The following is a 27,184-nucleotide window of genomic DNA, read 5'->3' on the forward strand; positions in this document are numbered from 1 at the left end:
ATTTAAATACGATTAACAGACATTTTTAAACTGCATCAAATGCTGTGAGTAGTGGAGTTTATTTCCTCTTCAACTCTACTTTTAATATTTTTAAAGACAGGTAAGTTCTCAGCTACTCCCTTTTTCAGGGCCACCATCATTTAAAAGGAAGCATCTAAATAATCTGATTTTCAAAAAAACCTCAATCAAGTAACTTGGAGGAAATTATACTGTCTTGATGAAGTCAAATGAGTAAAATCCTTCATGTTGTTCCCTGGATTTCAGTCCAAAAGGAACATTTCTCTCACAAGTGACACCATCCCATCAGTCTGTCCCTAAGCCCTGTGCAGCCCTGCCCTCTCACAGCACTTTGCTGCCTTTAATAATTCCTCAGCACACACTGCCAGGGCATCCTGGCTGTCCTTTACCCTGCCAGGACATCCTGGTTTTGCTTTCTGTTCTCACCTGCCTGAGACCACACAGAGCTCATCACACTCAACACAGGAGAGAAGAGAAGAGAAGAGAAGAGAAGAGAAGAGAAGAGAGAAAAAAAAAAAAAATCATTCCACTCAGGAGCCAAATTCCTCTGTCCTGCAGGGATGCTGAGGAGCTTCCCCATCCTACTTCTCCACCTCCAGTCACTGAGAACCATACCTGGATATGGCCCTGCATCTTCTTCTTCTCATTCTGCAATATTTGGTTTCTTTCCTCCTCCTCCTCCACCCTGGACTCCAAATCATGGAGAATTTCTTCCAGCTCTTGCTTTTTGGCAGCCAAGCGAGCCCTCATCTCCTCAGCCTCTGCAAAGAGCTCTGTCTCAGCCTGGAGCTGCTCTGCAAGGATGTTCTTCTCCTCCAGCACCTGCAAATACAAAAGGCAGTCAAGCTTTAAAAATGACACTTCAGAGACTCTCGTGAGAGATCACACCTGTGACAGCCACAAAGGTACTCAAAGGCCACGTTCTGCCCCAGTTCCTGCCTCCCACGTCCACATCCCAAACCAAGGACTTCCAGAAGAGGCTTTAGCAGCACTCCAGAGGACAGCAGCTCTGGCTCCAGCAGCATTTCCTGCACTGCTCCCTGCAGAGTGGCATAGCAGGGCCATGGGCTGACCCTGGCACTTCTGGCCAGTCCCAGTCCCCATCCCTGAGGATGCCACTTGTCACTGGACATGGAGGCACTGCCTGCCACCCCTGGAGTGCCCCCACCCACTGAGGGCCCATCCATGAGCTCCTTGTCTCTCCAGCTTAGAGACCAGGGTGCCACAGGGGACACTGCCAAAGGCACAAGGGACACTGCCAAAGGTGACACTGAAACTGCTCTTCCTTTAGCCACCAAATTTCTGCCATCACAGGAAGCCACCAGATCTGTGGAGCTGTCCCAGGTGCCTGCCCACAGCCTGGCCAGCCCAGGCACAGAATGACACTGGCACTGAATTTCCCCTGTAAACCAGGGAAGGCCACAAAATCAGGGTTTGTTTTGGTAACCTGTTTCTGCAGCCCCGGAGGAGCAGCTCGTGCTGCATCTTCCACTCCACACTCCAGCAGAGTGGGAATCAGCTCACCTGATCCTCCTTGGCTCCCTCCCACGGGACAGAGCACAATCCATGCCCTGCACAGCAAAAGCTGATCTTGGACACAAACCTGTTGATGTTTCCTTTCCATTTCCTCAAGCTCTGCCTCCACTTTTGTCTGCTTTTCTTTCACCTTCATCAGCTCCTCATCCTTGGCTTGGAGCTCTTCTTCCTGACGAGTGACCTGCAGAAGAGGCTTCACCTGCAAAGGAGTGAAATGGAGATGTGAGAGCCTGCACTCAGCTATTTACAGGAGAATGAAACAGAAAAGAACAGAACAGAAGGAACCTTGGTGAACACTCTCCACCACTGCCAGTGCCTCAGCTTCAAATATGCAGCACAATTTCTCTGCAGGATTTTCAGTGCACTCAGCTGCTGCTGCTTCTTTGCAAAGGCCCTGAAAACAGCAAGAAGTTAAATAAATAAATGTGTTAAATACAGATGACCAACATTTAATTTTTAGGTTACCCAACCCTACAACACTTACACACCATAAACAGGCTTATATATAAGTTTCAGTAACTACACTGAATTTATGAGTTCTTGCTCCTACAGAGTCAGAGCAAGAGCTGCATTCACCATTTCCAATAATTAAAAATGATGCTTGCTCTTAATCTCAGCAGGTTTTTTTTCTTAAAAAGACAAAACCAGGATGGATTAGCTACTTTAATTTTTAAAAAGCAGCTTTCCAAAGAACTTCCAGGAACCTCCAGTGGGACAGGAGGAGAGACAAAGGAATTTGCACATTGTAAAGGGCTGTATGTGCCACAAAGGCAAGAGCAGGGGGAGGACATATTGCCAAGGAATGAAGGTGAAAATTCTCCACAGGCAAAAATCCTCTTAATACCCAGGATACAATTACAGTTCCTCAGGCAACACACTGAGAAAACGTGTCCTGAAATTCGAGTTTTAAAGCACAGCTCCCTGTCAGAGAGGCTTGAGAGACCCAAGGGAAGATCCAGCCCCAAGAGCACACTCACTTCCTGGCCAGGTAGCCCCTGCACACTGCCTGGAAGAAGATGATGATGTCTGTGATCTTCAGGTCCCGCTCCTCCTCCAGGTGTGCCAGGACTCCAGCTCGGAAGAAGATCTTGCTCTGTCCAATTCTGTACAAGTTGGGGTCCAGCTCCAAGGCTCTGATCTGAACAGACAGGCAAGGGAGTTGTTGTTACACCAAGAAAAGGACAATTTAGGGGAATTTTTCAATGCTTAGACAATATTTAGCTATGAACACTTACCATACGCTCACATGCTTGCTTACCATCCATGAAACCTTTGGGAATTGCATTGGGAGTCAGGATCTCATACCTGGAAGGCAAATGAAAAACCACCTTTACACTCAGCAATAAGCAGTGTGATTTAGAATATAAACTCATAGCATAAATGAAAAAACACCTTTACACTCAGCAATAAGCAGTGTGATTCAAACTTATAGCATAAATGAAAAAACACCTTTACACTCAGCAATAAGCAGTGTGATTTACAGTATAAACTTATAGCACAAACTACAGTGACCAAGTGCACAGTTAGGGAATTCCTCCAGGAAGTTTTCCAGCAGCCAGTTTTGGATTGTTTCCCCTTGCCTACTGCCTTCAGAATAAACTGCACTAGTTAAACACATGAAGTTCAAGGCCTCACAATCAGGTTTTGATTTTCTTTGAGCTGGGCTGGGGGAGAAGGGAGGACTGTGGGGTCTTCAATTATTTAATCAGGAACTTTAGCTCTCAAGAACTCAAAAGGCTGTTGCTACTGCTGTTACCTCTGCCTGAATTCCTGGAACACGATCCTGTTTGGGAATCCCTGCCGACAAATCCTTATTCCTTCCAAAACCCCGTTGCACCGGAGCTGATCTAGAACCAGGTGTGGGTCCAGTTTTCCAGCCTGGACAAAACAAAACACGGGTTATTTTAATTGGTATTACTGTACTTTCAGTGTTTCAGGCCAGAAGCCAAGTGAGTGAGTCAGGGGAGGTGCAGGGAATTCCAAGATGACACTGCTCAGTGTGACAGCCGTGCCAATCAAACCCTGAGTGGGGAAGTGTGGTTGTGTTTGAGGGCCCCAGCACGAGGTAGAGATGAGAATCTTGACTCTATGTTTCAGAAGGCTGATATTATATTACATTACATTATATTATACTGTATTATAATCATATTATATTTTATTATATTATATTATGATCATATTATGTTGCATTATATTATAAATGCTATAGTAAAAGGAATAGAGAAAAGATACAGACAGAGAGCTAGAAAGGGCAGGAATGGAATGCAATGATAACAAAAGCTCAAGACTCTCAGAGAACCCGAGACAACTGGACCATGGCTGGTCATTAAGTAGAAACAATTTACATAGACTAATCAAAGATGCCCCTGTTGCATTCCACAGCAGCAAATAATTATTGCTTTTCTTTTCCTCTGCGGCTTCTCAGCTTCTCAAGAGAAAAAAACCCTAGCAAAAGATTTTTGATAAAAATATCACAGCAACAGCGGAGGAAAGCGCAGAGAGGACGCAGGGCTCAGCGAGGTGAGAACGATGAGGAGAAGAAGGAGGAGCGGCCTGCAGCCCCTACCTACCCTCTTCTCGTGGTTGGGGATGATGCAGCGCACGAAGTTGGGGTTGGTGTTGCGCAGCGTGGCCATCAGCTTGGTCAGGGACTCCTTGTAGAGCTGGCCCACGGTGCGGAACATGCCCTTCTTGGTCTTGTAGGCAGAGCCAAAGGCCGTCTCCGTGATGCCGGTCACCTGGTCCAGCCCCACGATGCGATCCACTGCGGGTGACAAGGGGGAAGGGCTCAGTGACCCCCTGAGGGGCCGGCAGGGTGGCCCTGGTGGCCCTGGTGGCACGGGAGCGGCAGCGGAAGCTTGGGGACAGCGCCGGGAGCGGCAGCGCAGCGGGACCGCGACGCCGGGCACAAGCTCGGGGACCAAAGCCACAGACTCATCCAGCACAAGAGTGTAGCCTCAGGAGGTACAGGCTGAAATATCCAGCTCTTTACTTGCAGTTCTACATGACCAGGAAAGCTGTTTGCTGCGTTTGAATCAGCTTTGTGGAGAGGTAAATGCCAGCTCTCTGTCTGAGCTCTGACGGTGCACAGCGTTTCTGGGTTGGACATTTGGAATTACACATCTGTGCGTGAAAGTCACTTCTGACAATGAGATATGAATTAAACTCAGGTTTAACCTATTTTAATAGAACTTACAGAAGAGTTGGAAATAGTGTTATACAGTGACAAGAGGGGAAAAAGTATCTGCCAGACTTGTGCTCAGCTGCTATTCGGGAGAGTTCTTCCCATTTTTAAAATACACCTGCAAAGATCTCCCTGCCCAAAAGACAAGTTTCAAACCAGGAAAAATCCACACCAAAGCACTTCCAAGCTGCCATAAAGCACCACAATAGAGATTTGTCTTTGATTTTTTTGGAACATTTTGGGTAAGGATCTCAAGGGTTTGTTTTTCAGAAGGACAATTAGAAATGTGAGTGCCATTATTAAAACCTTGAAGGTGATTCCATGTGCATGTCAAGAATTGTGCAAACATTTGACTAAAAGATACACAGGTGGTTTAACACCTCAATAATTACAGCTGGTGCTTCTTAGTACTGAGCAAACCCCAGCATTTGTGGGTTCTCCATGAAATCCAAGCTGGGCAGCCAGAAACAAGAAACTATTTGTAGGCTAGAGCTTCAATTTTGTCACGTTATCTTCAAATTAATTTAAACCAAAGCAGAGGGAATTACGCTTTGCTACCAGAATTATCTGACAAATAAGGGACACTCTTTAACTTCTTCCTAATATTCAACTGGTCAAAGGTCTATTTAAAAAAAAAAAAAAAAAAAAAAAAAAAATTCAAAGCAGAGAAACACAGGGCAGCAAATTTGAATAATCATTTGTAAGTCTTGTGTGTAGAGCAGAGCCTAGATCCTCCACAGGGTTTTGAACATAAGAATTCAACTTCTTAAAGTTGGAAAAATAAGTAGGTGGAAAGGTGTTCCTAAGGTCATATCCCAAATATTTCTAATATTTTTATTATATTGTTTTGAAGCAGAATTCAGTCCCAAATCAGACATGGGATAGAGACCACAGGGAGTCAGTTTTCTAAAGAATTAAATGATTGTCAGTATGAGAAACCTGCACCCAGCAGGCCCCACTAAGGACTGCAACCACTCAGCTTTTTTTTCACCTTGCACTTCCTACAATTTGGCAAACAGATCTGATCCTACACAGTTTTGTGCTGCTCCCCTCTGTGCTCCAGCTCTGGGAGGGTGATTTGTATTTCAAACAGGATGGCTGGAGTTAAGTGCAAGCACTGTCTGTAGGTTTAAAGCATGAACTGCATGGCTGGGCCATCACCCCTGGCTGGAGCCCCTGGCTCAAAGCTCTGCAGGAATTCCTTTAGGAGCAGCCCATTCCTTAGGGATGGGATGTATCAGGAGTGGTGAGACATAAACCCAAAATCTGAAGGCACAACCCTCACATCCATGTGTTTCTAAACTCAGGGAGAGGAATCCAAGAAGGATGAAGAGGTTGAATTAAATATCTAAAATGTCTTCAAAGACATTCCAAATGCATTTCTTGATTTCTCAATACCCCAAAAAACATCTGCAGCTTATACAAATATTAAAATTAATAGGCTTTTAAATAAAAGAACAATTCCAACAAGGCTGGAAGAAGTTTATTTCACTTTCTACCCCCACTAAAACTGCAGCACTCATCCTGATACTTCAAAACATTCTCAAGCTCTCCTCCCAAAAGGACACAGCCACGTCCTAAAACATCCCAGAGTTTTGTCAATGTTGGACTGCAGAAAGAAGCTTGATAATTGTTCCAAAGCTTTTGCATTCTCTCAAATGCTTGCAGCTACCAGAATTGTCACTTAGAGGCAATTCTACATCTCCTGATGGAACCAGGAAGCAACAAACCTTTTCATCTGCAATGCAAAACTGGAGATGCTTTGTGTGTGTGCAGCAGCAGCTGGACAGGAATGCACTGGGGGCCCCAGGGGGCTGGGGGGGTTTTACCTAAATTCAGCATGAAATGAGAAGTTCATGCAAGCCTACGAGCAAGAATGGCTCTCCTGGAGGTACAACAGCCCTGCCTTTAGTAGGCCTAGTGTTTTATATCCATTCACCTGGTGGCTCATGAAGACCAGAAATATTGTCATAGAAACAGGCTCTCTGAATATTCTGAATCTCTAAGGCAGAGAAACAGCAGAAACACAAAGACAGAAGAGCAGATACACAAGACACTTGAGTTAGTAAAAACAACAGGTTCATCAATTGCAAACACACTTCACTGTGCTACAAAAGCAGTCAGGCCACAACATATTCCATGCACATTTCAGTGGTCTGTGGGAATGGGGTTTGAGGATTTGGACCAAAGAACAATTGCTCTGGGTGTGTCCTCCAAGGGAAAGGGGCAGATCCCCAACCAAAAAGTTCTTTACAGATTCATTAAAGCTGCTCTCTCTGGCTGCCCAAAGAGGGAAACCCAGCATTAAGCTCCAGCACCACCTAAATCACAAGCTGCATTTCCTCCTCGAGTAACAAACTGCAGGGTTTGTATCCTGGGACATGTAAATAGACTCTAATCAGTAGACTGTGATGTTAAAAAGCAGAATAGAAAAGTCCCTGCTAAGTACTTATGTGGCTGTTTCTGCTTTTTGGAGTCATTTGGTGCAAGTACTGATAAATACTTTATTGGTGATGGGCAGGTAACCTGGCTGAGCAGCAGGGTGCAGTTAAAATTGCATTTAAATGTGCAGTATCTCAGCACTGCTACAGCTGTTACTGCAATGAATTTCAGGAGATGTGGATTTCCAGAGTACCACCCACCACTGCACAGGAAATAACTGTGCTGTGCTCACAGTGTTTACAATGGTTTACCAACAGCAAGAAGCACCCCAGCTGTTCACACTCAGGACTCCACTGCTGAACCCAACCAAGAGTTCTGGACAAGATTCCACGTGAAATTGGACACAGATAAACAAGAAATAAGTGAATATCAGTTCCAGTAATGAACATGAGAAGCAGCTACTCAGAAATGGTACATGTGCAAGGGACCAGAGGTGCAACTCAGCTTCCTTGGTGTACTGTGGGCACTAAGAGAGAAAATGCTGCAGGGATTTACAATGGAGAAGTGGAGGGTGAGGAAGGAACAGGCATAAAAAACCCCCCAAACAACTCATCCAGCAAAGGGAAATCACCAACAATCTGTGCTCAGAGCTCTCTTACCATCCTTCCAAAGCTCAGCCACGAATTTGTCAGAGGACTGGTGCAGCAGCGTGGCCACGTTGTCGTTCAGGGGGTCCATGTTCTTCATCAGCCACTCATCTGCCTTGTAGTCCACCTGCAGGGCAGCCCAGGCACAGGCTCAGAGCAAAACCAGCTCCAGCTTTCTGTTCCTCAGCATCAAACATCAGAGGTGTTTTCCCCTCACTCAGAATCACCAAGGCTGGCAAAGACCTCCAAGCTCAGACCCAGCCCTGGGTGCTCACATTTGCTGGCTGAGCCTCCTTAGGACAGCTCAAAGTGCCACGAGTTTGTTATGCTTTTGAAAGAGTAAATGGCAGTTTTCTTTAAAATTCAGCCATCTGACTTCTTTCTCACTGACAGCTGGGTGTTTATTTGCTGCTCAGTTTATTAAAATAAGTTTCATTGTGAAGATGTAAAACCAGCTCCAGGATAGACACCAATTACTTTATCTAAATTACTGGAGAGTAAATTAAGGATGTGCTGCAGCATGATTTTTTAGAATTTCTCTACCGTATCTACATTTAAACACTTGGTTCTATACAGAAAACAAAGTTCTTATCTTTAAAGGACCAAACCTGTGGTTTCCAAATAAACCCCAGCTCAGCAGCTAAAAAATCACTGATACCAGCCTGGGTTTCATCCCAACCCAGGGAGCCCTAAAATCCCTTAATTCCCTATAGAGATTCCCTAAAATCCCTGTAGACCAGCAGGGTTCTGCTTCAACCAAGGCAAAAGTTGTCTATTTTTGCATCCAGTTTTTGGAAGGAAAGCAGAGTACATTCCCCAAACCAACCTTCCCCCACAAGAATTTAATGTTGTGCCCTTACCTTCCCTGCATAGTGAATAATGCAGAAGTCTGCTTTGTCCTTTAGTTGTCTTGGCTTTTGGAACTTGGAATGAGTTCCTTGCTCTTGGACCAATTTCTCCACAAATGTCTTGTCAGTAGCTTTAGGGAACCAGCATTCTTCATCCAGCAATGCCAACACACCAGGAGGATTTGCCTGAAAAGCAGTTTGAGAATGTGTTCACATTTCATACATGCATATATATAATTTTTAATTGTTTTTTTCAAAGTTTAGTATTTCCAGTGCACCACTGAAGCTCACAATAAAGGCAGTCCAAAATGCTCCAAGCCCAATTTCAGTTAAACAAGCTGTGGGGGATGTCATGGCTGATTCAAACATTCCCATGTCCATGGGGACACCACTGAGCTGGTCCAGTGCTGACCAGAGCCTTGCTTTGCAAAGCTTTATCCTTAAAAGGTTCTGAGGGAATGCAAAGTTCACCCTTTTGGTGAGAGATGGTTCCATGTACCTGGCATCACACTTACAGAACAACTGGGAGGGGACTGAGGTTTGCTTTTAAATTAATAAATAACTTGAGGTGTTTTAGGGTATTCACCTCAACATGTGCACACTGAGGGCAGCCACACTTGTCCTCTGAGGCTTTTTGGAGGAGATTTTACCTTCCAAGGAGGCAGAACTTCCTCGGTTCCACACACCAAGTGCAGACCTTTGATAACTGAAACAAGATTTCCCTTTTCCCACAGGGAAAGAGGAATGCAGCTTTTGTGCTGGTCAGGATGCACAGCAGCACTGGGAGCTCACTGCACCCCAGGACACACAGAGACAGGCAGGAGCAGCACCTGCACTGGCCCAGGTTTCATTTAAAAGGTTCTGAGATGGAAAGAACAAACTTTCAGGAGTCTCTGTTCCCCCCATCTGCTCCTCCTGCTCCTCAGCTTCCATGGCAGGGACAGCCAGAGGAGGATGTTAAAAACCACAGTGACTAAAACCACTTTTAAGATCCTGCTTTCCTATTTGCAAGGCAATTTTCTGAGGGGAAACTCTACACGAAGTTTCAGGAATTTTGCTATTGATTTCCAATGAAGAAAGTCTACCACAAGTCTTGGAAAAACTTTCTATCTAAGTCCCAAAGCTCCTACACCACAATGGCACAATTTAATGACACTGACAGGATTAATGACTTCATTACTACCAGGGGAAAAGGTATAAGAATAGCAGCTTCATATCTTGAGCTCAGTGTTTTACACTGACATAAGGGCAAAATCCCCTCTGGATAAATCCTTTTATTAACAATACACGATATTTTAGATTTGAACTTCAGCATTTCAGTTAATTCCCTTTTAATGACAGCTCCACAAAGAAATGTCTCATTTGCAGGCAGCAAAAGACACAGTCAGCACTCCAAGCTCTCCTCCTCAGAGCATTATTCATGTGCAAACTTACAGGTCTCTCAATTAAGTCAATGCAAGGCTGCAGGTCCAGGCCAAAGTCAATGAAGTTCCACTCGATCCCCTCCCGCTGATATTCCTCTTGCTCCAGGATAAACATGGTGTGGTTGAATAACTGCTGCAGCTTCTCGTTGGTGTAGTTAATGCAGAGCTGCTCAAAGGAGTTCAGCTACAAAATAACATCAGTGTTCAAGAATGAGTCAGTGACAAGACACCACAGATCTGGGAGTCAAAAATTTGACTTTATAAGGAAATTCTCCAAAACTTTGCAAAGTTCCAATGTAACGTAAAGAAAACTGGAAAGCAATTCTACCAATCTCCACTACATAAATTATAGTAGGAACAACTACCACACACAAAGAAGGCTTCAAGATTAAATTATCATTTTCTGGCACTGTAATTTTGGGCTGTCACAGCCTCTGTACACCCAAACCAGCCCCTCGTGTAACCACGCTGCTTTCGGTGCCTCTCGGCGTGTCCTGACCCCCCAGAAACAGGGAAAAGGAAAGGCTGAGCAGGGATATTTCCCTGTACCTCGAAGATCTCGAAGCCAGCAATGTCCAGGATGCCAATGAAGGAGGCTCCCTGGCGTTTGGTCCTGTCCAAGGCTTTGTTGATGCGGTGCACGAGCCAGCGGAAGAGGCGCTCGTAGGTGGCCTTTGCCAGGGCTTCCACTGCAAAGTCCGCCTGCAAACCCAAACAGGAACATTTATTTACCCTGGAAAAGCCATCAAAAGGACACAGAGATGGATGTTATCACAAATAACTCAGTAAAGGAAGAAGTTGGAGGGAGTTAATAGCAGTGAGGAATGAAAACAAGCGGTAGGAACAGTTTGGAGTTTGACCAATGTTAAGAAAAATTTCTTTCTGAACTGTTCCATAAAAACAAAAGGTCTCCCAAGTATTTGATAATGTCACAACATGAAAGGATGAAACCAGGAGAAAGTCAAGGAAATGGAAGGGTTTCTTCCATTCTACAAATGGTTTTTACCATGTAAGAACATTTCACACAGACAGCAAAGCTTTAACATATTCTACATTCTAAATGGTTTTTACCATGTAAGAACATTTCACACAGACAGCAAAGCTTTAACAGAGCAGCAAACACTCAAAGCCGATTTTCTGTTAGCAGCTCCTGAGGACGAGGCCACGTCCCCGGCTCCTCAGAGCCCCCTGACAGCTCACCTGCTCTTTGGTCTGCGCTTTCTGCACGTAGTCCCTGCCCACCTTGATGCGGGGGGTGAGGATGGCGCGGGTGAACTCCATGACGTTCATTCCCAGCAGGTGGCAGAGCTTCTGTGCGACTGCGGGGGACACGGGGACACAGGGACAGAGGGACAGAGGGACACGGGGACAGGGACACAGGGACAGAGGGACACGGGGACAGGGACACAGGGACAGAGGGACACGGGGACAGGGACACAGGGACAGAGGGACACGGGGACAGGGACACAGGGACAGAGGGACACGGGGACATGGGGACACAGGGACACGGGGACACAGGGACAGGGACACAGGGACACAGGGATAGAGGGACACGGGGACAGAGGGGCACAGGGACAGGGACAGAGGGACACAAGGACAGGGACAGAGGGGCACAGAGGCACAGGGACAGGGACAGAGGGACACAAGGACAGGGGCAGAGGGGCACAGAGGCACAGGGACAGGGACAGAGGGACACAGGGACACGGGGACACAGGGACAGAGGGACAGGGAGACACAGGGACAGAGGGACACAGGAACAGAGGGACACAGGGACAGGGACACGGGGACACAGGGACATGGGGACAGAGGGACAGAGGGACACGGGGACAGGGACAGAGGGGCACAGAGACACAGGGACAGAGGGACACGGGGACAGAGGAACAGAGTGGCACAAAGACACAGGGACAGAGGGACACGGGGACAGGGACAGAGGGACAGAGGGACACGGGGACAGGGACAGAGGGACAGGGAGACACAGGGACAGAGTGACACAGGGACAGGGACACAGGGACAGGGACAGAAGGACACAAGGACAGAGGACTAGAGAGACAGAGGGACACAGGGACACGGGGACACAGGGACAGAGGGACAGAGGGACACAGGGACATGGGGACAGAGGGACAGAGGGAGCACTGAGACCCTGCCCTGGCACCCGGAGCAGCTCTCACCAGGAGCTGCACCCCAGGAGCCAGCCCAGGTACCCAGGCCAGTGCCCAGCCTCGGGGGCTGTGTGCCAGGGTGGCACAGCTCTCCAGGGGACACAGCTGGCTGTGCCTGGGGAGCAGGAAAGGCTAGGTGCCAGCTCATTAACAGCTCAGGTGCCAGTGCTCCTTTAAAAGGGAACACATCCCTGTTCTGATCCCCAGGAAAAAAGGACAGTGTGGGGACATCACACATCAAATCCATCGTTAAAGGTGCCTTAACATCTGGCTCAGATTTTGTTTGTTTGTTTGTGCCAGCCCAAAGCAGGGGTGTGCCACCTTGCCCAGGGAGCTGAGAACTCCCCAGGCCAGGCCAGGGAAGGGCTTGGAGCACCTGGCACAGTGGGAGGTGTCCCTGCCATGGCAGGGGCTTGGAATGGGACAACCTTTAACCCAAACCACTCTGGGATTCCAATATTTTACACAGAACACCAGCACAGGCAGCAGTGCACTTCAACAGCAGACCCTTCCTGATGCCATGTCATGATTTCAATAGTGCATTGCCCACAGCAGCCCTGCAGACTCCTGCTGCACCAGTCCCTGCCCTGAACACGAGGCCCAGCAGCCTGGGTGGCTGTGATTCCACACTTCTAAAAATGACAGTGACACTGGAGGTATTTTTAGGTCCAGGGAAGTGTTGCCCTTTAGCAGGAAGCTCTCCACACCACCCAGTAAGAACTTGGCCCCTTATCTTTATCATCTGATAGCTTCTCTTACTGTCAAAATGAAAATAAAAAGCTGGTTTTTCAAATCAGCATTGGAAAACAGATTTTCATGCTAATATATGAGAGTCTCTGCTGCATTATTTTTTTCTTTAGTATTAAGAAAGCTATTATTGCTCCTGAATGTTGAGATTCTCTGTCTGGCCAGATGTTCACTAGAGGGGCTCGTGACCTGACACACAACCAGTGAAACCTGGGGAGTGTCACAAACTGAGCACTCCTTCACCCTAACTCTAACCCTAACCCTAACCCTAACCCTAACAAACAGGAGCATTTCTGGGCTCTGAGTGTACAAATATGCACCAGCACACCTGATAAAACTCACAACCTCAGGGGCCAAGCAGGAAGTGCTCTCAGGATCTTTAAATCAAACAAATAAAACAAGAACTTGAAAATATTAAGTAGCCATGGGATATTTAAGGAAGGAGGGTCCAGAGCACCCCAAACACCACACTCAGCTCCTTGCACAACCCAGGGACATGGAATTTATTGTCCAGCCTTTCCAGTCAGTCCTAAACTGTGCTTCAGGTGAAAATAATCCAAATAAAGCACAGCAGGTGTGATCCCAACCATCACACAGCACCTCTGAGGAAAATGCTCCCACTTCCAAGTGCAAACTGTCACATCTGAGGGCAGGACTGGGTCATGCTGCCTCTGCTGGATCCATGCTGCACTTTAAAATAAGCACCACTCATCTGAGGATCACAGGATGGTTTGTGGTGGGAAAGGACCTTAAATATCACCCAGCTGCACCCCCTGCCACAGGCAGGGCCACCTCCTTGTTTGTTTGGAATGAGAAAGGACAATTTAGAAGGTGGGACTGGAGAAAACCCTGACTGTCCTGACCCCTGTTTTATTACTGCTGGGGTTTGGACAGAAAATTCTGAATTAATTATAAAGCCAAGATAGTGAGGAGCTCCCATCAGAGGTGAACATGAACTTCATGAGGTTCCTTTGAGCTCCTGCCCTCCCAGCTGAAAGGTCCCTTCCCAACCTGGTGAGCATGAAATGACTCCAAGCACAGCTTCTCCATCCTCCTAAGCCACAGAGGCTCTGTGGCTGCTCTGACGCCTGTACTTGAACCCAGGATCTGTTTATCTACCTTTACCATCTCCAGGGGAGAATTTGCTTCCCAGGTTCTTTGAATGGTTCCCATCTCCTCCCACCCACAGAGCCAGGACCTGCCCTGGATCACACCCAGCCTCTGAGCAAGGGGAAGCCCTGCCAGGTCGCTCTGATTTCTCCAGAGGATGCAGGGAAACCCCTCACAACGAGATGTGACAAGAAATGAGAGATCAGTTACACTCCATTTCTTCAGAAAGATGCACTAACTTAGACCATGTACCAAATTCTTAAATACAAGAGGGCAAAAATACGCTTTAATTGTGATCTGAGCTTCTCATCCTTTTGGCTTTAGAAGTCAGAATTTTGTATCCAGGACTATAAATATCCAAAAGTATCAATATACTTATCAATATCAATTCATAGCCAGTGTTGTAATTCAGAATTGATGTCTAAAAACCAACGGTAATGCAACTGATGTCAAGACAGCCAAGAAGCACCTCTGTCTTTCCACATGGACAATGACCCAAGTGGGTCCTCCAAACCAGCAGGAAAAGTCCAAAAACTGAACCCCTCACCCATCTTTTCTCCCATTGCAACACAGAAAGTGCCAAAAGCCAGGTCAGGAACTACTGACCTTCAACCCCCAGCTGGGCAGCAGCCACTGCCCTCAGCAAGGACAATTCTGGGCTTTGCAAGTGACCCAGAGGCTCAGGAATTTGGGCCAGCTACAGGAGGAAACAAGAACCTGAGCTGTCCTGTGCAGCCCCTCCTGGGAATGGGGGCTCCCCCTGCCCTTCCACTGATAGCAGCTCTCTACTGCCTTCCATGGGAACATTTCAAAGGCTGGCACTGCATCCTTCAATAAAAACCTCAAATGTGCCTCTCAGCAGCTTGCTATTTTTTTTTTCTTTTTTTTTCTTTTTTTTTTTTTTGGTGGGGGAAGAAATCTATCCTTCCAAATGCTGATTGCATTGCAGGCACTGATAAATTCAGTGTCAGCCACGCTGCCAGGCCACTCCAGAAACGAGCCTGCTCTAAAAGCAGCATTCCTGTCTTCAGCCACTGCACCATGGAAGTTGTGCTTGGCTCCAGGGCTCTTATCATTGGCAACAAAGCTGCTCTCAGCAACCAAAGCAAACAAACTGATTTAAGCATGAACTTCTTCCTAGGGCTTAAGTCTTTGGAGAGAGCAATAAACAAGATTACAACCAAAATACTTGTTCCAAGCTTAGCAGCAATGCAAACAGCATCAATTGCCCTGATGGACACTTGCATTTGTCTGCAGCAGATGGAAGGGAGAGCTTTAGGAATTGCCTGCTGGTGCCATCAGCCCTGGCCTGGCCTCCCTTTGGGCACTCCCAGGGATGCTCAGCACTGCTCTGTGCTTGGCAAGATTACAGTGGACACAGGGCAGGCAGAGAGCCCAGCACAAGCCCAAGGACACCCTCCAGACATGGGAACTCACCAGTGTTCTCTGGCATGGAGGCCTGATCTGTGTTCCTCTCCTTCTTGAAGGAAATGTTTCCAAACTGCAGCACTGAGGACACCACTTTCAGCATTGCTGTGATAACAAGAGACATGTGCATCAGTTTCGTGGCAGAGGGCTCAGCTGAACACATTTTTTTCCTGTTTCTTGTGTCACTTTCCTTCCAGATTCCAAGGAGAAGTTCAGGGAGGAAATACAGTTTGTTCTGTGCTTTTTGGGCAAATGGCTTGAATTCAACTCCAGTTGGAGTTAAGCAAACATTTTCTTCAGGCTGGCAGAGACACTGAAGCAACATTAAATTTGGTGGCACTAAATTAGCAGAGTGTGTGTGTGTGAGAGAGAGGGAAAAGGACCCTGAAAATTCCAGAGGCTCCATGACTTACACAAGATCTCATCGTGTGAAAAGCCCATGATATGCATGGCTTCCATTGTCTCCTGGAAGTTATCCTTGTCTTGTTGCCCAGGGATGGGGATGTAGCCATTAGATAAAAATCTGTAATTGTTAAATCCTTCGAGCAGCAGGTCAGCTGTGTTGGGGGAAGGGGAAGAGACAGAAAAATAAACTCAGCAATGCTGTTCACACCCACCCGTGCTCTGTTCTCACTCAATTCCCCAGCTCTGCTTTAGGAAACCAGTCCCCCAGAAATGGCCACAAGCCAGGAGAGCAGCTTCAGACACCCTAAAAATACAAGTGCACCTCCCAAGCTGAGGCCAGACTCAGACTCCCTGCAGCAACCTCCACGAGCTCTTCAATGCATTAAACCAGCCACAGAACATTACCCAGCACCATCTCAAATCCTCATCTGGAATATCCCAAAAGGAAATCTCTACTGAAAAGTAACAGAGCCAGGCAGAAATGGGGCTGGGGACTGATGATCCCATCAAGGATGCTGAGCACCAGCTTATCTCCTACAGCAGGAGGGGACCAATTCTCTGAAGTCTGTATCTTTATGAGCTTCACTTATCACAACCCACCAGGAGGGGGGAAAATCCCCAAAGAGAGTTGAGATAACCAGCCCAGCACTGCAATGGCTTTAGGAAACCCCAGGGTTTCCTTAGGTTTGGGTTAAATTTCTCTGTAGGCTGGAGGAGATGGGGCTGCCTGTTTCCAGCTGGGAACTTTGCAGCTCCAATCCAGGGATTCCCAGGCAGAGCCTGCCCAAACTGGGCTTTGGCAGGGAGGAGACACTGGCTTGGAATGGCAGAGTGGCTCCCAGCACATCTGATAAAACCCAGCAGTGATTTCAGGGCAAAGCTACCCAGCCTCTCCTCTTAAAACTCACCATTCACGACCACAGAACAACCCAAACCCACCCTGTACCCCTGAAACAACCAGTGCAGCACCCCAGAGGTGTCAAATGCACATTCCCAGCTTACACTTGAGGTGCTCCCCTGCCCCAGCCAGGAGCTGGTAGAAGATGTGGAACGTGCGCTCGTCCTTGGCCTGACGGACGGCTCGAGACTTCTCCAGCAAGTCTGGGATCACCTGGAGTCAAGGGCCACCTGCAATCCCTGCTTCCAAACACACAGAGAGCCCCGAGGCACGCCATGGAGTCAGTCTGAGACCAAAGAGAATGTCAGGAGTAATGTCCAGGGCAGCTGGGGCTGCCCCTGGATCCCTGGCAGTGCCCAAGGCCCGGATGGACACTGGGGCTGGGAACAGCTGGGACAGTGAGAGGTGTCCCTGGGGAGTGAGTGTCCCTGGGACAGTGAGAGTGTCCCTGGGGCAGTGAGTGTCCCTGGGACAGTGAGAGTGTCCCTGGGGCAGTGAGAGTGCCCTGGGGCAGTGAGAGGTGTCCCTAGGACAATGAGTGTCCCTGGGACAGTGACAGGTGTCCCTGGCATGGCAGGATGGGCATTGATGTCCCTTCCACCCCAAACCAGGCTGGGGTTCTGTCACTGGACTAGGTCCAACATGAACTTCAGTGACTAAGTAAGAGATTTCCAGCTGGTAGAAACCCACTGTTCACCTCAGCCAACTCCTGGCATTTCTACACTCCCATCCCTGCATCCCCCTGCATTCCCTGCATCCCCCTGCATTCCCTGCATCCCCCTGCATTCCCTGCATTTCCTGCATCCCCCTGCATTCCCTGCCCATGCAGCCACCACTGTCTGCCACGGACCAGCTGCACTTTTGGTGAGGGAGAGCTCCCATCCTTCTCCATCATCACTTCCATCGAGGTCCTAGCTGAACTCCTAATCCCAAAACAGCAGCAGCTGCTGAACTCAGAGGTCCTTTATTATCCAAAGTGCATTTGTCATTCCCTCCAAGCATTGCATTTTTCCATCACAATCCACACTGCCTATCAACAGCTCCCAAATTCCATTTCTGCAGCAGGTAGTGCCTGATTAGCTGCCCTGAGCTGTAATCTTATTTAGTTTTTTTATTTATCCATATCCCATACTGTAAAGCAAATGTAGGACAGGGATTTGAAATGACAGTGCCAAGAATGGGTTCCTGTGATGAAGAAGAAATTCCCCAAGAGTTAAATCCTCCTGTTTTCACAAAGCTCTGGGCAAAACAATTCATCTGGACTTTCCTAAAGGCTGCCTTCATTCCTGTGCTGTGGTGAATGAAAAAAACCCACTTATCACTGCAGCATATTTTGAATAACTATACATCTTTCCCAACCTTATTGGGAAATCACATTTTCTGACAATTCCAAACATTTAATGCTCTGATCAAGTGGTTTCAAAACACAGGAACCAAATGGAAACTTAACTACAGCATTGTTTATGATCAATATTCACTTCATGTTGTTTAGCAAGACTCTCAACTCCATCCTTTTATGACCACTCCACTGCTATTCTCCCAGAAAACTCAAATTTACACAATACATTTTTAGCACAGAGAAAACAACTTCAGGGAAGGGCTTTCAGTGCCAATATTTTTACTTGGTTTTACACTCACAAATAAAAACGAGTCTTAGAGCTAAAACTGAATTCACTGTGGTATTAATTACAATTAATTAAGTATAATAGAAGGCCTTGTGTTACTGAGCCCTCATGGTAGCCAGAAGAGCTGGGCCCTGTCCTGGAGCAGGAGCTCCTCTCCTGGCAGGGCTGCTCCTGGCACCACAGAGGCTCAGCTCCTCCTCTTGGATTTGGGGATTTTCAGGAATGTTCCCAGGGCAAGCACATTTCACACGGTTTCCCTTTCTAACACAGCCTGGGTTTAAGGCCAGCCTGAAAACCCTGCAGCTTCCAGGGTGTGGAATTTGGGAGTTTAGGGTTTCTGAGCAGATGAAAGCTGCTGAATGTGTGATATTTGATCAGTTATTTTGAAACAAAGGGAGAGAGGGATGCTGTCAAAGGAATGTCCAAGTGTGGCAACCTTTCACTGCATTCCAGGGAATTCTAGGGTTAAAAGCAAAACAAAGCGGGGCAGCTGCACTTTGCAAGGATGTGGCAGGAAAAAGGATACAGGTCTCAATGTTGGCCCCAACAATGTAACCAGTGACATCAAAGTTAATCCTGATGAATTTGCCCTGCAAAGAAAACAAGATTTTTTCATAATTATTTTTTTTAAACTTTAATTACGACGACGCCATCCATACCAAAGATAACCCAATTCATGGATCAAGGCTTTCCCAGGCTCAGAGGGAACTTTTCCCCTCCCATGGGCTCAGCCATCACTCCAGTGGAGCACGCTGCTCACAAACACACTCCAGGGGCTGGGGAACTCCTCGGGCAGATTTATTTGGGATGCAAACTCCTCTGAAGGTCAGGCTCCATCCGCCCTGAGCACACACTCCGGCTGAGCTGGGGGGCAGTGCTGAGATTCCAGGTGTGCCCCTTTCTGTGCCATTTGCTGGTGCCTGAAGGGGCTTCAGCTCCTCCATCTCAGGTGCTGCCTGGCCCAAAGATTTCCCCCTCCCTTTCCAAAGGCCTCCACGGCCCCTCTGCAGCTCATCCAAGGGCTGCACTCTGCTGGCACCACCACAGCGCTGAGCCCAGGGCTTTGGAAAGGCTCTGTCAGAGGGAAGCATTCAGTGCTGCCCCATAAATCCAGCAAGCCCCTTCTCCTGGCCAATACAAACCAGAGATTTATCCCCTGGAACATGAGAGAACTGCCTTTGGTAGAAGAAAAAATAAAATCCACTGGCCACTGGGCTCCTTTGAGTCCTCCTGGGTCAGCAGGAGCAGGGCAAGGCTGCCAGACCTGCATGGCTCAACACCACCACCTCTCACTTCGTGGGAGGACAGGGATTTTTTCAATCAGATTTTTTCAATCAGGTTTGAAAATGGCTGTTAAAGATGATTTTTTTTCCTGCATGAGATGAGACCATCTGGAATGAATTATACTTGCTCCTTTATGAAAACAGAGCTGGAGCCTTCGGAGTGATTATGTTCATGATGGCAGTGCAGAGCTCAAAATAACACAAACCAGATGCTGACATCTTTTAGGGGAAGAAGTATTCTCATTAAATTAGTACAGCCTCTGATGGATTCAAGACAGGTAACAGAGTGGAGTCATTGTGCAGTGAAACCTGTTGATGTTATAAATCCTGTACCCAGCTCCTATAAGCATCAGGAAACATTATAAATAACAGGGCTGTAAAATGAAAAAAGTTGAATTTCCACAAAACTGTGCTCTCCCTTCTCAGCTGAAAGGGCTGATGGATTTAGTCATACAGTTTTCCAGAGTTCTTATCATGGAGTTGAGTTCATGCATTATAATCCAAGCAACTGTTGAAATGTCAAAGGCAGACAAGAAATCTTTCATTTGTTCTGTAAATTTTAGTGCTGTTCTCACAAGCAAAAAGATTTAATACCTCCTGTACACTTTTGAAGTTGTACTAAAAACATCTTCCCCCTGAAATAAGAGATGGCTTTTTTTTTTTTTCCCTTCAAAGGAAAGGAAGTTCTAAGAAGTGGTAAAAAGCTATTTATTCATCCTGAGTTCCACCACAATTTTTAAAACAATGGAACCCATCAGAAGTGGTTATCAACCACCAAAACACTGTGAACAGCAGGCAGGGACCCAACAAAAACATGGAGCAGCTACAGCAGGGCCTGACACCTGGGCTAGCTCACACAGTGGCTTCTTGACTTTCCTGCAGTAAATCAGCACATTCAGATGGGGTTTGATGTGCAAGGTCTGCGTTTCTGCAGCAGTTCAGGACTCAGCTCTCCCCAGTCCCATCACTGGATGAAGTCACAGCTCTGCACGAGGAGGCTGCAGGCTGTGCCAGTGCCACGGGGGTGCCACAGTCCCTGCCACCTGACAGCAACCCAGCCCCAGCACAGCTCTGCCTGTTGGATTATGAACTGCTGTCAGCTCAGGGATGGCTGGAGCTAGAATAAAATCACTTTGCCAAGAGCCAGTGAGGAGGTGCCTTCAGCGAGCCCGAAAAGCAGAAGGCAGAGAACCTGGACTCATGGGGGAAGAGAAGAGAGCAATCTCCTGGTAGCAGCTAGAGAACAGCTAGCAAAGGGCTGGATTTCTCCAGCAGCAGGGATGAGGTGCACAGGCCCTGCAGGGCAGGGCAGGGGCACTCACAAAGCGGGAGGAGTTGTCGTTCTTCACCGTCTTGGCGTTGCCGAAGGACTCCAGGATGGGGTTGGCCTGAAGCAGCTGCCTCTCCAGCTCCCCCTGCAAACCACAGAGACACAAACACGACCAGATTTATCCAGAGCACGGGGCTCAGGTGCTCCTGTCACCTCCCCTGGCTGTGGCAGTGCCACCACCTCCAGAAGGGGATTCTCATCTTCCCCTCGCTCCCAAAGCTGCAGCTTCCTCCATCCGAGGGTGAAGGTGCCTGGGTTTTGGGTGGTGCTGTTCTGGTGGGGTTTGTTTATCAAAACACACACAGAGACACACACAGACAGAGCAGGGACCAGATAGGACTTGATGGATGTTGAGAATGACTGAATATGGGAAAGAAAACACATTTAAAATTCACATTTAGGGCTGATGAAATCAGGCACAGACCTTTGAGTGCTTAAGGGAAGAAACCAATTTAAGTGATGTAAGGTTTTTAGGTTTAAACTTTGTGCTGACAACACAGCTATCTCACAACACCTATTTTTCAAACCCAGAAATACCTATTTTCAAACTTACTTTCAGGTGAGTGAAACTCCCTTTCAGTCAGGCAGACTGAAACTCATCTCATTGCATCACCCCTGTCCTGGCCACACCAGCACAGCAGAACTGAGCAACAGCAGCTACAAACACTGCTTTCAAATTGCTCAATCCAGCCAGCATTGCTCAGGGTGTTTAATGCATTTGTTAAATGTTTCTGTCAGCTCTGGCCAATGAGTTTAGAATTTGAAGTGCTTATCTCAAGGAAATTGCACAACAGCTTTTACAAGTTCTGTCCATGAGGAGGTCTGGTAACAAAAAAAGTCTGTGCTGCTTCCAAGAGCCCAGGAGGCACAAATGTACACAGGAAAATACATTGTCTTCTTGCTCTGAAGGATGGTTTGGGGAAAAAAAAATAAGTGAAGCTGTCTGGAATGTAGTCTCCAATCTGACATTTGTGTTCATGAACCTGCTTTTTCCAATTATTTATAGTCTTGGTGAATAAAGGCCCAGACCAAGCATCAAAGAACAGGAAGCATTAAGTCTCTTAAGGCTTCCACATGGGGTCAATTCTTAGACAGAAATTTTTAAAATTCACTACTTAACACCTAAAAGAGTTTTATTTGTATATTGAAATATATTTCAAGCTCTCCTGGAAATAAATGGCTGCTCCTTCTTTTATGTGACCTCAAGTTATCTGCTCAGAAGCTGCTTACTTCCAAATGTGCTCCCTTTGGGACTACACATTCCCTAAATTCTGGGGTAGGTAAAGAAGGAATAAATGCAGAAGGAATAAATGTGAGTCTCAGCCCAGAGCAGAGGCAGCAGTGCCATGGCAGAGCCACCAAGGTGACAGCTTAAAGACACCTTTAAACTGACAAAAAACTGCAATTGGAGGATGTCTGTTATAGCCACTCTGTGCTGTTGATATTCTCCAAAATTCCCAAGTAAGAGCCTCAGACCCTGGAATGCTCCCACCTTCCCTCCCTTCTCCTGTGGGCACGCCAAGATCCAGGGCAGCATTCCCTGAGCACTGCTCCTGGGATAAACCCCAGCGTGCCCAGCCAGGGCAGGGAGTGTGGCACAGCTGGCACATCCAGTTTCTTTTATTTTGGAAAAGAAATGCCCTGACTGCACAGTGAGTGCCCATGGCATGGCTGTGTGCCACCAGCACTGCACACTGAGTGCCCATGGCATGGCTGTGTGCCACCAGCACTGCACACTGAGTGCCCATGGCATGGCTGTGTGCCACCAGCACTGCACACTGAGTGCCCATGGCATGGCTGTGTGCCACCAGCATTGCCTGGGCTGGGCAGTGCCCAGCAGGGCTGCAATAAACCTGGAATAAACCAGCAGGGAAGGTGGATAAACACATTGACCCAGATCTCTGGCTGAGGCAGGGCTCAGCTCCCCGTGCCATCCCCCCTGGGAGCTGCAGGGAGCAGCTGGATGCTCGGCTGTGGGTGAAAACCATGGGAACGAGCAGAGCTTGGTGCTGCACACACAGAATTGTCACAGCTGTCACCAAGGAAAGCACACCCCTCACTGTGCAAAAGGCTCCTGCTTTGGGGGGTTTCCTCTCTCCAGGGACTGCTTTCAGCCAAAACCAATCCTCTTTGGGAAGAGCTCAGGGTTTTGCAGAGACACCGAACTCCAGCTTGGCCTCTGGGCTCAGCTCCTGCACAGGCATCTCCCAGAACTTCTTGGAAAAAGCAGAATGGGAACTGTGGGAGAAGAGAGGTCATGCAACAGCTCATGCAGGCACCACAGGACAAGGCCAGGTGACTGTCTCAGTTTCTGAAAGAGCAGCAGCCCAGTGTGTGGCTCTGGGGAGGCCTGGGGCAGGCAGGGGAAGCTCCATGCTACTCACATACAACAGGGATCCACTCTGCAGTTCCACAAGACATTGAAACACAGATGTTAATGATTCCATGCCTTATGCAGTATCAACAGCTTGGGATTAGCATTTTCCACAGCCACAGTTAAAATGTTCACCGAGAAACGTTTTATGTCAACCCTGGCAGGCCAGCTCTAAGCAAGAGAAGGGTTCAACCAAACAGCACTCCATCTATTTTTGGACTTGACAAATATTTCAGTAAAAACCCTTAGAAGTGACTGATGTGTGCAAGGAGGGAGGATTAAGTTGCTCACCAGGAATGTCTGCAGCTTCTGCAAATGAGAGCAGGGGCTCAGACACAGCTGGGCTGCAGAGCTCTAAGGGGTACCACACACTCCCAGAGGCATCACAGCTGCCCATGGATTGCTTTTTGCTTCAACAGATCCCACTGGAAGGTTCCTTTGCTATTTCCCTTTGCACTAGAGTTACACTGCACTCACCAGCTCCAGAGAAATGCAAGGGGGAATCCACCCAGCTAGACTAAGCCTTGTTTCTGTGCTTGGTCACACCCTGGGGAGCTGGGACAAAGCTCTTGCTTCATTTAAAAGCTGTGCCCAGCACAAAGCATCACTCACCAGCTGGGGTTAGAGCGGGACATTTCTCTTGTGGCAGCAATTGTTTATCCCTGCCCACAGTCCTGCCCTCAATTTCCACTAAGCCTCCTGCAGGTGAGCTCCACCTGGAGCCCTGCAATTCCTCCTGTGCCCCTGGGATCAAACAGAGCAGGGCCAGGGGACCAGGAGCGTGGCATGGGCAGGGTGATGTGCCCAGCAGCCCCTGCCAGCCTGGGCACTGGGGCAGCTGGAGCTCACATCAGCCAACTCCATTCACATCCCACTCTGCTCACACCACTTGTCCTAGAAAGTCTAGGGAAATTCTTCATCTCACAAGGCTTTTGGTTATGCCAGGCCTTTCACACTTGAGATCAAAGTCTTCGTTGGTGATTTGCAAAGCGATAAAAATATTCAGACAAAGCGCTTAATCAAAAGAATTTTGTAGCTTCCATTAATCAAATCTTTTATTTAGTGCTTTGTTTAATATTTTAAAAGTGTTCTGCACTCTCTCAGCAGCACATTACCCAACGTACACAAAGTATTTTGGAGGAGGGTGGCTGGAGAGAGGGCAAACCTTTCATTTCAGGGCTTAAAATGTTAAAATCCTTTGCAATGCTGAGAAACTCATGAGCTGCTCACTCTTCCCTCTCTCAAAGCCAGTTAAATATTTCCAAAATTCTCTATTAGCTGTGCGCTCCTTCAAGGTTTCCGACATTATCAGCACAAAGCGAAGAATATACATCAGTTCTCCTACATCACTTGAAAAGCATTAAAAAAAAAACCACTTGCCTGGTGTTTCACGGGTTTGGGAGATTCGGGCTGTTCATTGCAAACAAACAAATGATAAGTTAGCAAGCAGGCATTCCAGCTGCATGTCACATCCCACACCAGCACGTCAGCACCTGGAACCACACACTCACTCCACAGGGCTCCAGAGAGTGCCCACATGCACTGAGAGCAGCAGCTCTGGCATGTGCCACGCTGCACCCTGTGTTCACTGGCATGTGCCACACTGCACCCTGTGCTCATTGGCATTGGCATGTGCCACACGGCACCTTGTCTTCATTGGCATGTGCCACGCTGCACCCTGTGCTCACTGGCATGTGCCACACTGCACCCTGTGCTCATTGGCATGTGCCACACTGCACCCTGTGTTCACTGGCATGTGCCACACTGCACCCTGTGTTCATTGGCATGTGCCACGCTGCACCCTGTGTTCACTGGCACGTGCCATGCTGCACCCTGTGTTCATTGGCATGTGCCACGCTGCACCCTGTGTTTGTGCAGGGGCTAATGAAGCCCAGGATGGCAGATGGCATGGATTAGCATTTTCCACAGCCACAGTTAAAATGTTCACCAACAAACGTTTTATGTCAACCCTGGCAGGCCAGCTCTAAGCAAGAGAAGGGTTCAACCAAACAGGGGTGGCACTGGATAATCTTTATCATCCCCTCCAACCCACACCATCCTGGGATTCTGTGATCTGCATTTCATTCAAAGGTTTCTCCTGATGGAGACTGGGCACCCTGCATTAATTTCAGCCCACCTTCAGCCTCAGAGGAGCCCTGCTCACAGCCCTGCCCTGCAGAGCCCAGCCTCTATCCCCCCTTCAGAGCCCTGCAGCCTCAGCTGGCTCTGCCAAACCCCAAAAACTGGAGTTTCTCTGCCAGCACTCCTCCTCCCCACACCCAGTGCAGGACAACACCTTGGGATCACCCGGGAGATGAGACACTGGGGGCACAGATTCCCACACTCAAACCCAGGAATCCTCACTGAAATTCAGGCTGAAACTGCAGCCCCCGTGTCACTGACTCCATGTCCAAGGCCTGTGTGCTCAGGGTTGTGCAGGACTCTGTCAGCTCTAAGGAAAGAAGGAATTTGGGACAGGAAAGCCTCATGGACCAGCAGCTGGATGCCAGCCATGCCAGGCTGTGCAGGGCATGGGCAGAGCTCCTAGCAGAGGATGAACATTTCCCCTCCACCCCAGCTGGAGGAGGCACCTGGTGAGCCCCTGTGCTGCTCTCAGGTGTCACTCTGGGGCTCCTCTGCTTTGTTCTGTTTTTACAGCAACTCTGTCAGGCAAATCACAGTTAACCCTAGGCTTAGCATACAAATTGCTTTGTTTAAAAAAATAATCAATGAGGCATTCAAACAGGCTCAGAAATACACATGTCACTGATAACTATCTGCAGCAGGATGGGTGCAGACAGACTGCAAGCCACGGATTAATTTAACAAGCCTATTTAGCATCTTCTTGTGCACAGGGTAATGCACAGCCTGCACAGACTGTGGATCACCAGCAGCCCTCTACAGCTTCCTAATGAATATGCAAATAGGATCAATTAGGGCTACTTCTCTAACCCCCATTCTGCCCCTTCCTACCCTTCCAGTGGCACCTGTGAGACATTCTTTGTTCCCAATAGATAAACACAAACTAATTGTTGCACGACAAGGGAGACTAATTTATATTTTCAAAATGAGTTTGGTGACAAACATTCTGCATTTTCATGGATACATGGCAAATCCAGTGCCCACTGTAGCACTGCACTGAATAAAGGGCACAATCCAAGACTTTTATTCAGGACACTCCCTGTTCTTTTTGTTCACATCCCAGCTTTCCCCTTTCTTTCCTGGGCTTTCACAGGCTCCCTGAGAAGTTGCATCATCTCCATCCCTCAAGATTTTGAAAACTCAGCTTTTGTGGGGATTGGGCAATGCACTCTCACTTTGAAGGGAGGCACATTTTGAAAGGTGTCTGGACAAGAGGCTTCCAGAAGTGTCTGAGGCATTCCAAGCTGTCAACAGTATATTTGGAAATACTTGGTGCAAACCCTGCACAACTCCCTTCTCTCCAAAAACCTGCTGGCAATTTTGCTTCTGTAGAAATTTTAAAAAAAACCACTGGGTTTGTCCAAGACTGCACAGTGGTAAAGCCAAGAACATGCACAACTCCAAACCTCCCAGAAGATCACTTGTGCTGGATGATGATGATGTCCCAGACAGTGCCACCAGAGTCACAGCCTGCCAACACACGTGGCAGAGCCACGAACACTGCCCTGACACTGCTGGCACTCCAGTGTCACAGAGGGGACAGAATCCTCCCCCTGAGGCCTGAAGCACTCTCAGCCTGCTCAGCAAACACTTACAAAGACTGATCTTCATCTTTTCTCAGTGAAAAACCAGCACCAGTTTGAG

The 27,184-nt window shown here is 47.8% G+C and overlaps 1 protein-coding gene across 1 annotated transcript in view; it reads right to left on the reverse strand.

Annotated features, from left to right (window-relative positions):
• The window catches only part of MYH10 (myosin heavy chain 10), an 82,442-nt gene that overhangs the window by 19,200 nt on the left and 36,058 nt on the right, over positions 1–27,184 (reverse strand). Inside the window, exons 5-21 of the mRNA XM_041427293.1 lie at positions 21,017–21,109; positions 18,938–19,001; positions 16,891–16,989; positions 15,897–16,040; positions 15,493–15,588; positions 11,240–11,358; positions 10,589–10,741; positions 10,050–10,223; positions 8,628–8,801; positions 7,780–7,894; positions 4,125–4,318; positions 3,311–3,432; positions 2,790–2,859; positions 2,532–2,692; positions 1,840–1,948; positions 1,622–1,753; positions 634–840 (exon numbers count right to left, since the gene is read on the reverse strand). Of these exons, the coding sequence (XP_041283227.1) occupies positions 634–840; positions 1,622–1,753; positions 1,840–1,948; positions 2,532–2,692; positions 2,790–2,859; positions 3,311–3,432; positions 4,125–4,318; positions 7,780–7,894; positions 8,628–8,801; positions 10,050–10,223; positions 10,589–10,741; positions 11,240–11,358; positions 15,493–15,588; positions 15,897–16,040; positions 16,891–16,989; positions 18,938–19,001; positions 21,017–21,109 (2,226 nt within the window). The remainder of the gene's footprint in view (positions 1–633; positions 841–1,621; positions 1,754–1,839; positions 1,949–2,531; positions 2,693–2,789; positions 2,860–3,310; positions 3,433–4,124; positions 4,319–7,779; positions 7,895–8,627; positions 8,802–10,049; positions 10,224–10,588; positions 10,742–11,239; positions 11,359–15,492; positions 15,589–15,896; positions 16,041–16,890; positions 16,990–18,937; positions 19,002–21,016; positions 21,110–27,184) is intronic.

This window comes from Onychostruthus taczanowskii, unplaced genomic scaffold (assembly GCF_017590055.1).
Source record: "Onychostruthus taczanowskii isolate IOZ18803 unplaced genomic scaffold, ASM1759005v1 scaffold99, whole genome shotgun sequence".
Lineage (NCBI taxonomy): Eukaryota > Metazoa > Chordata > Aves > Passeriformes > Passeridae > Onychostruthus > Onychostruthus taczanowskii.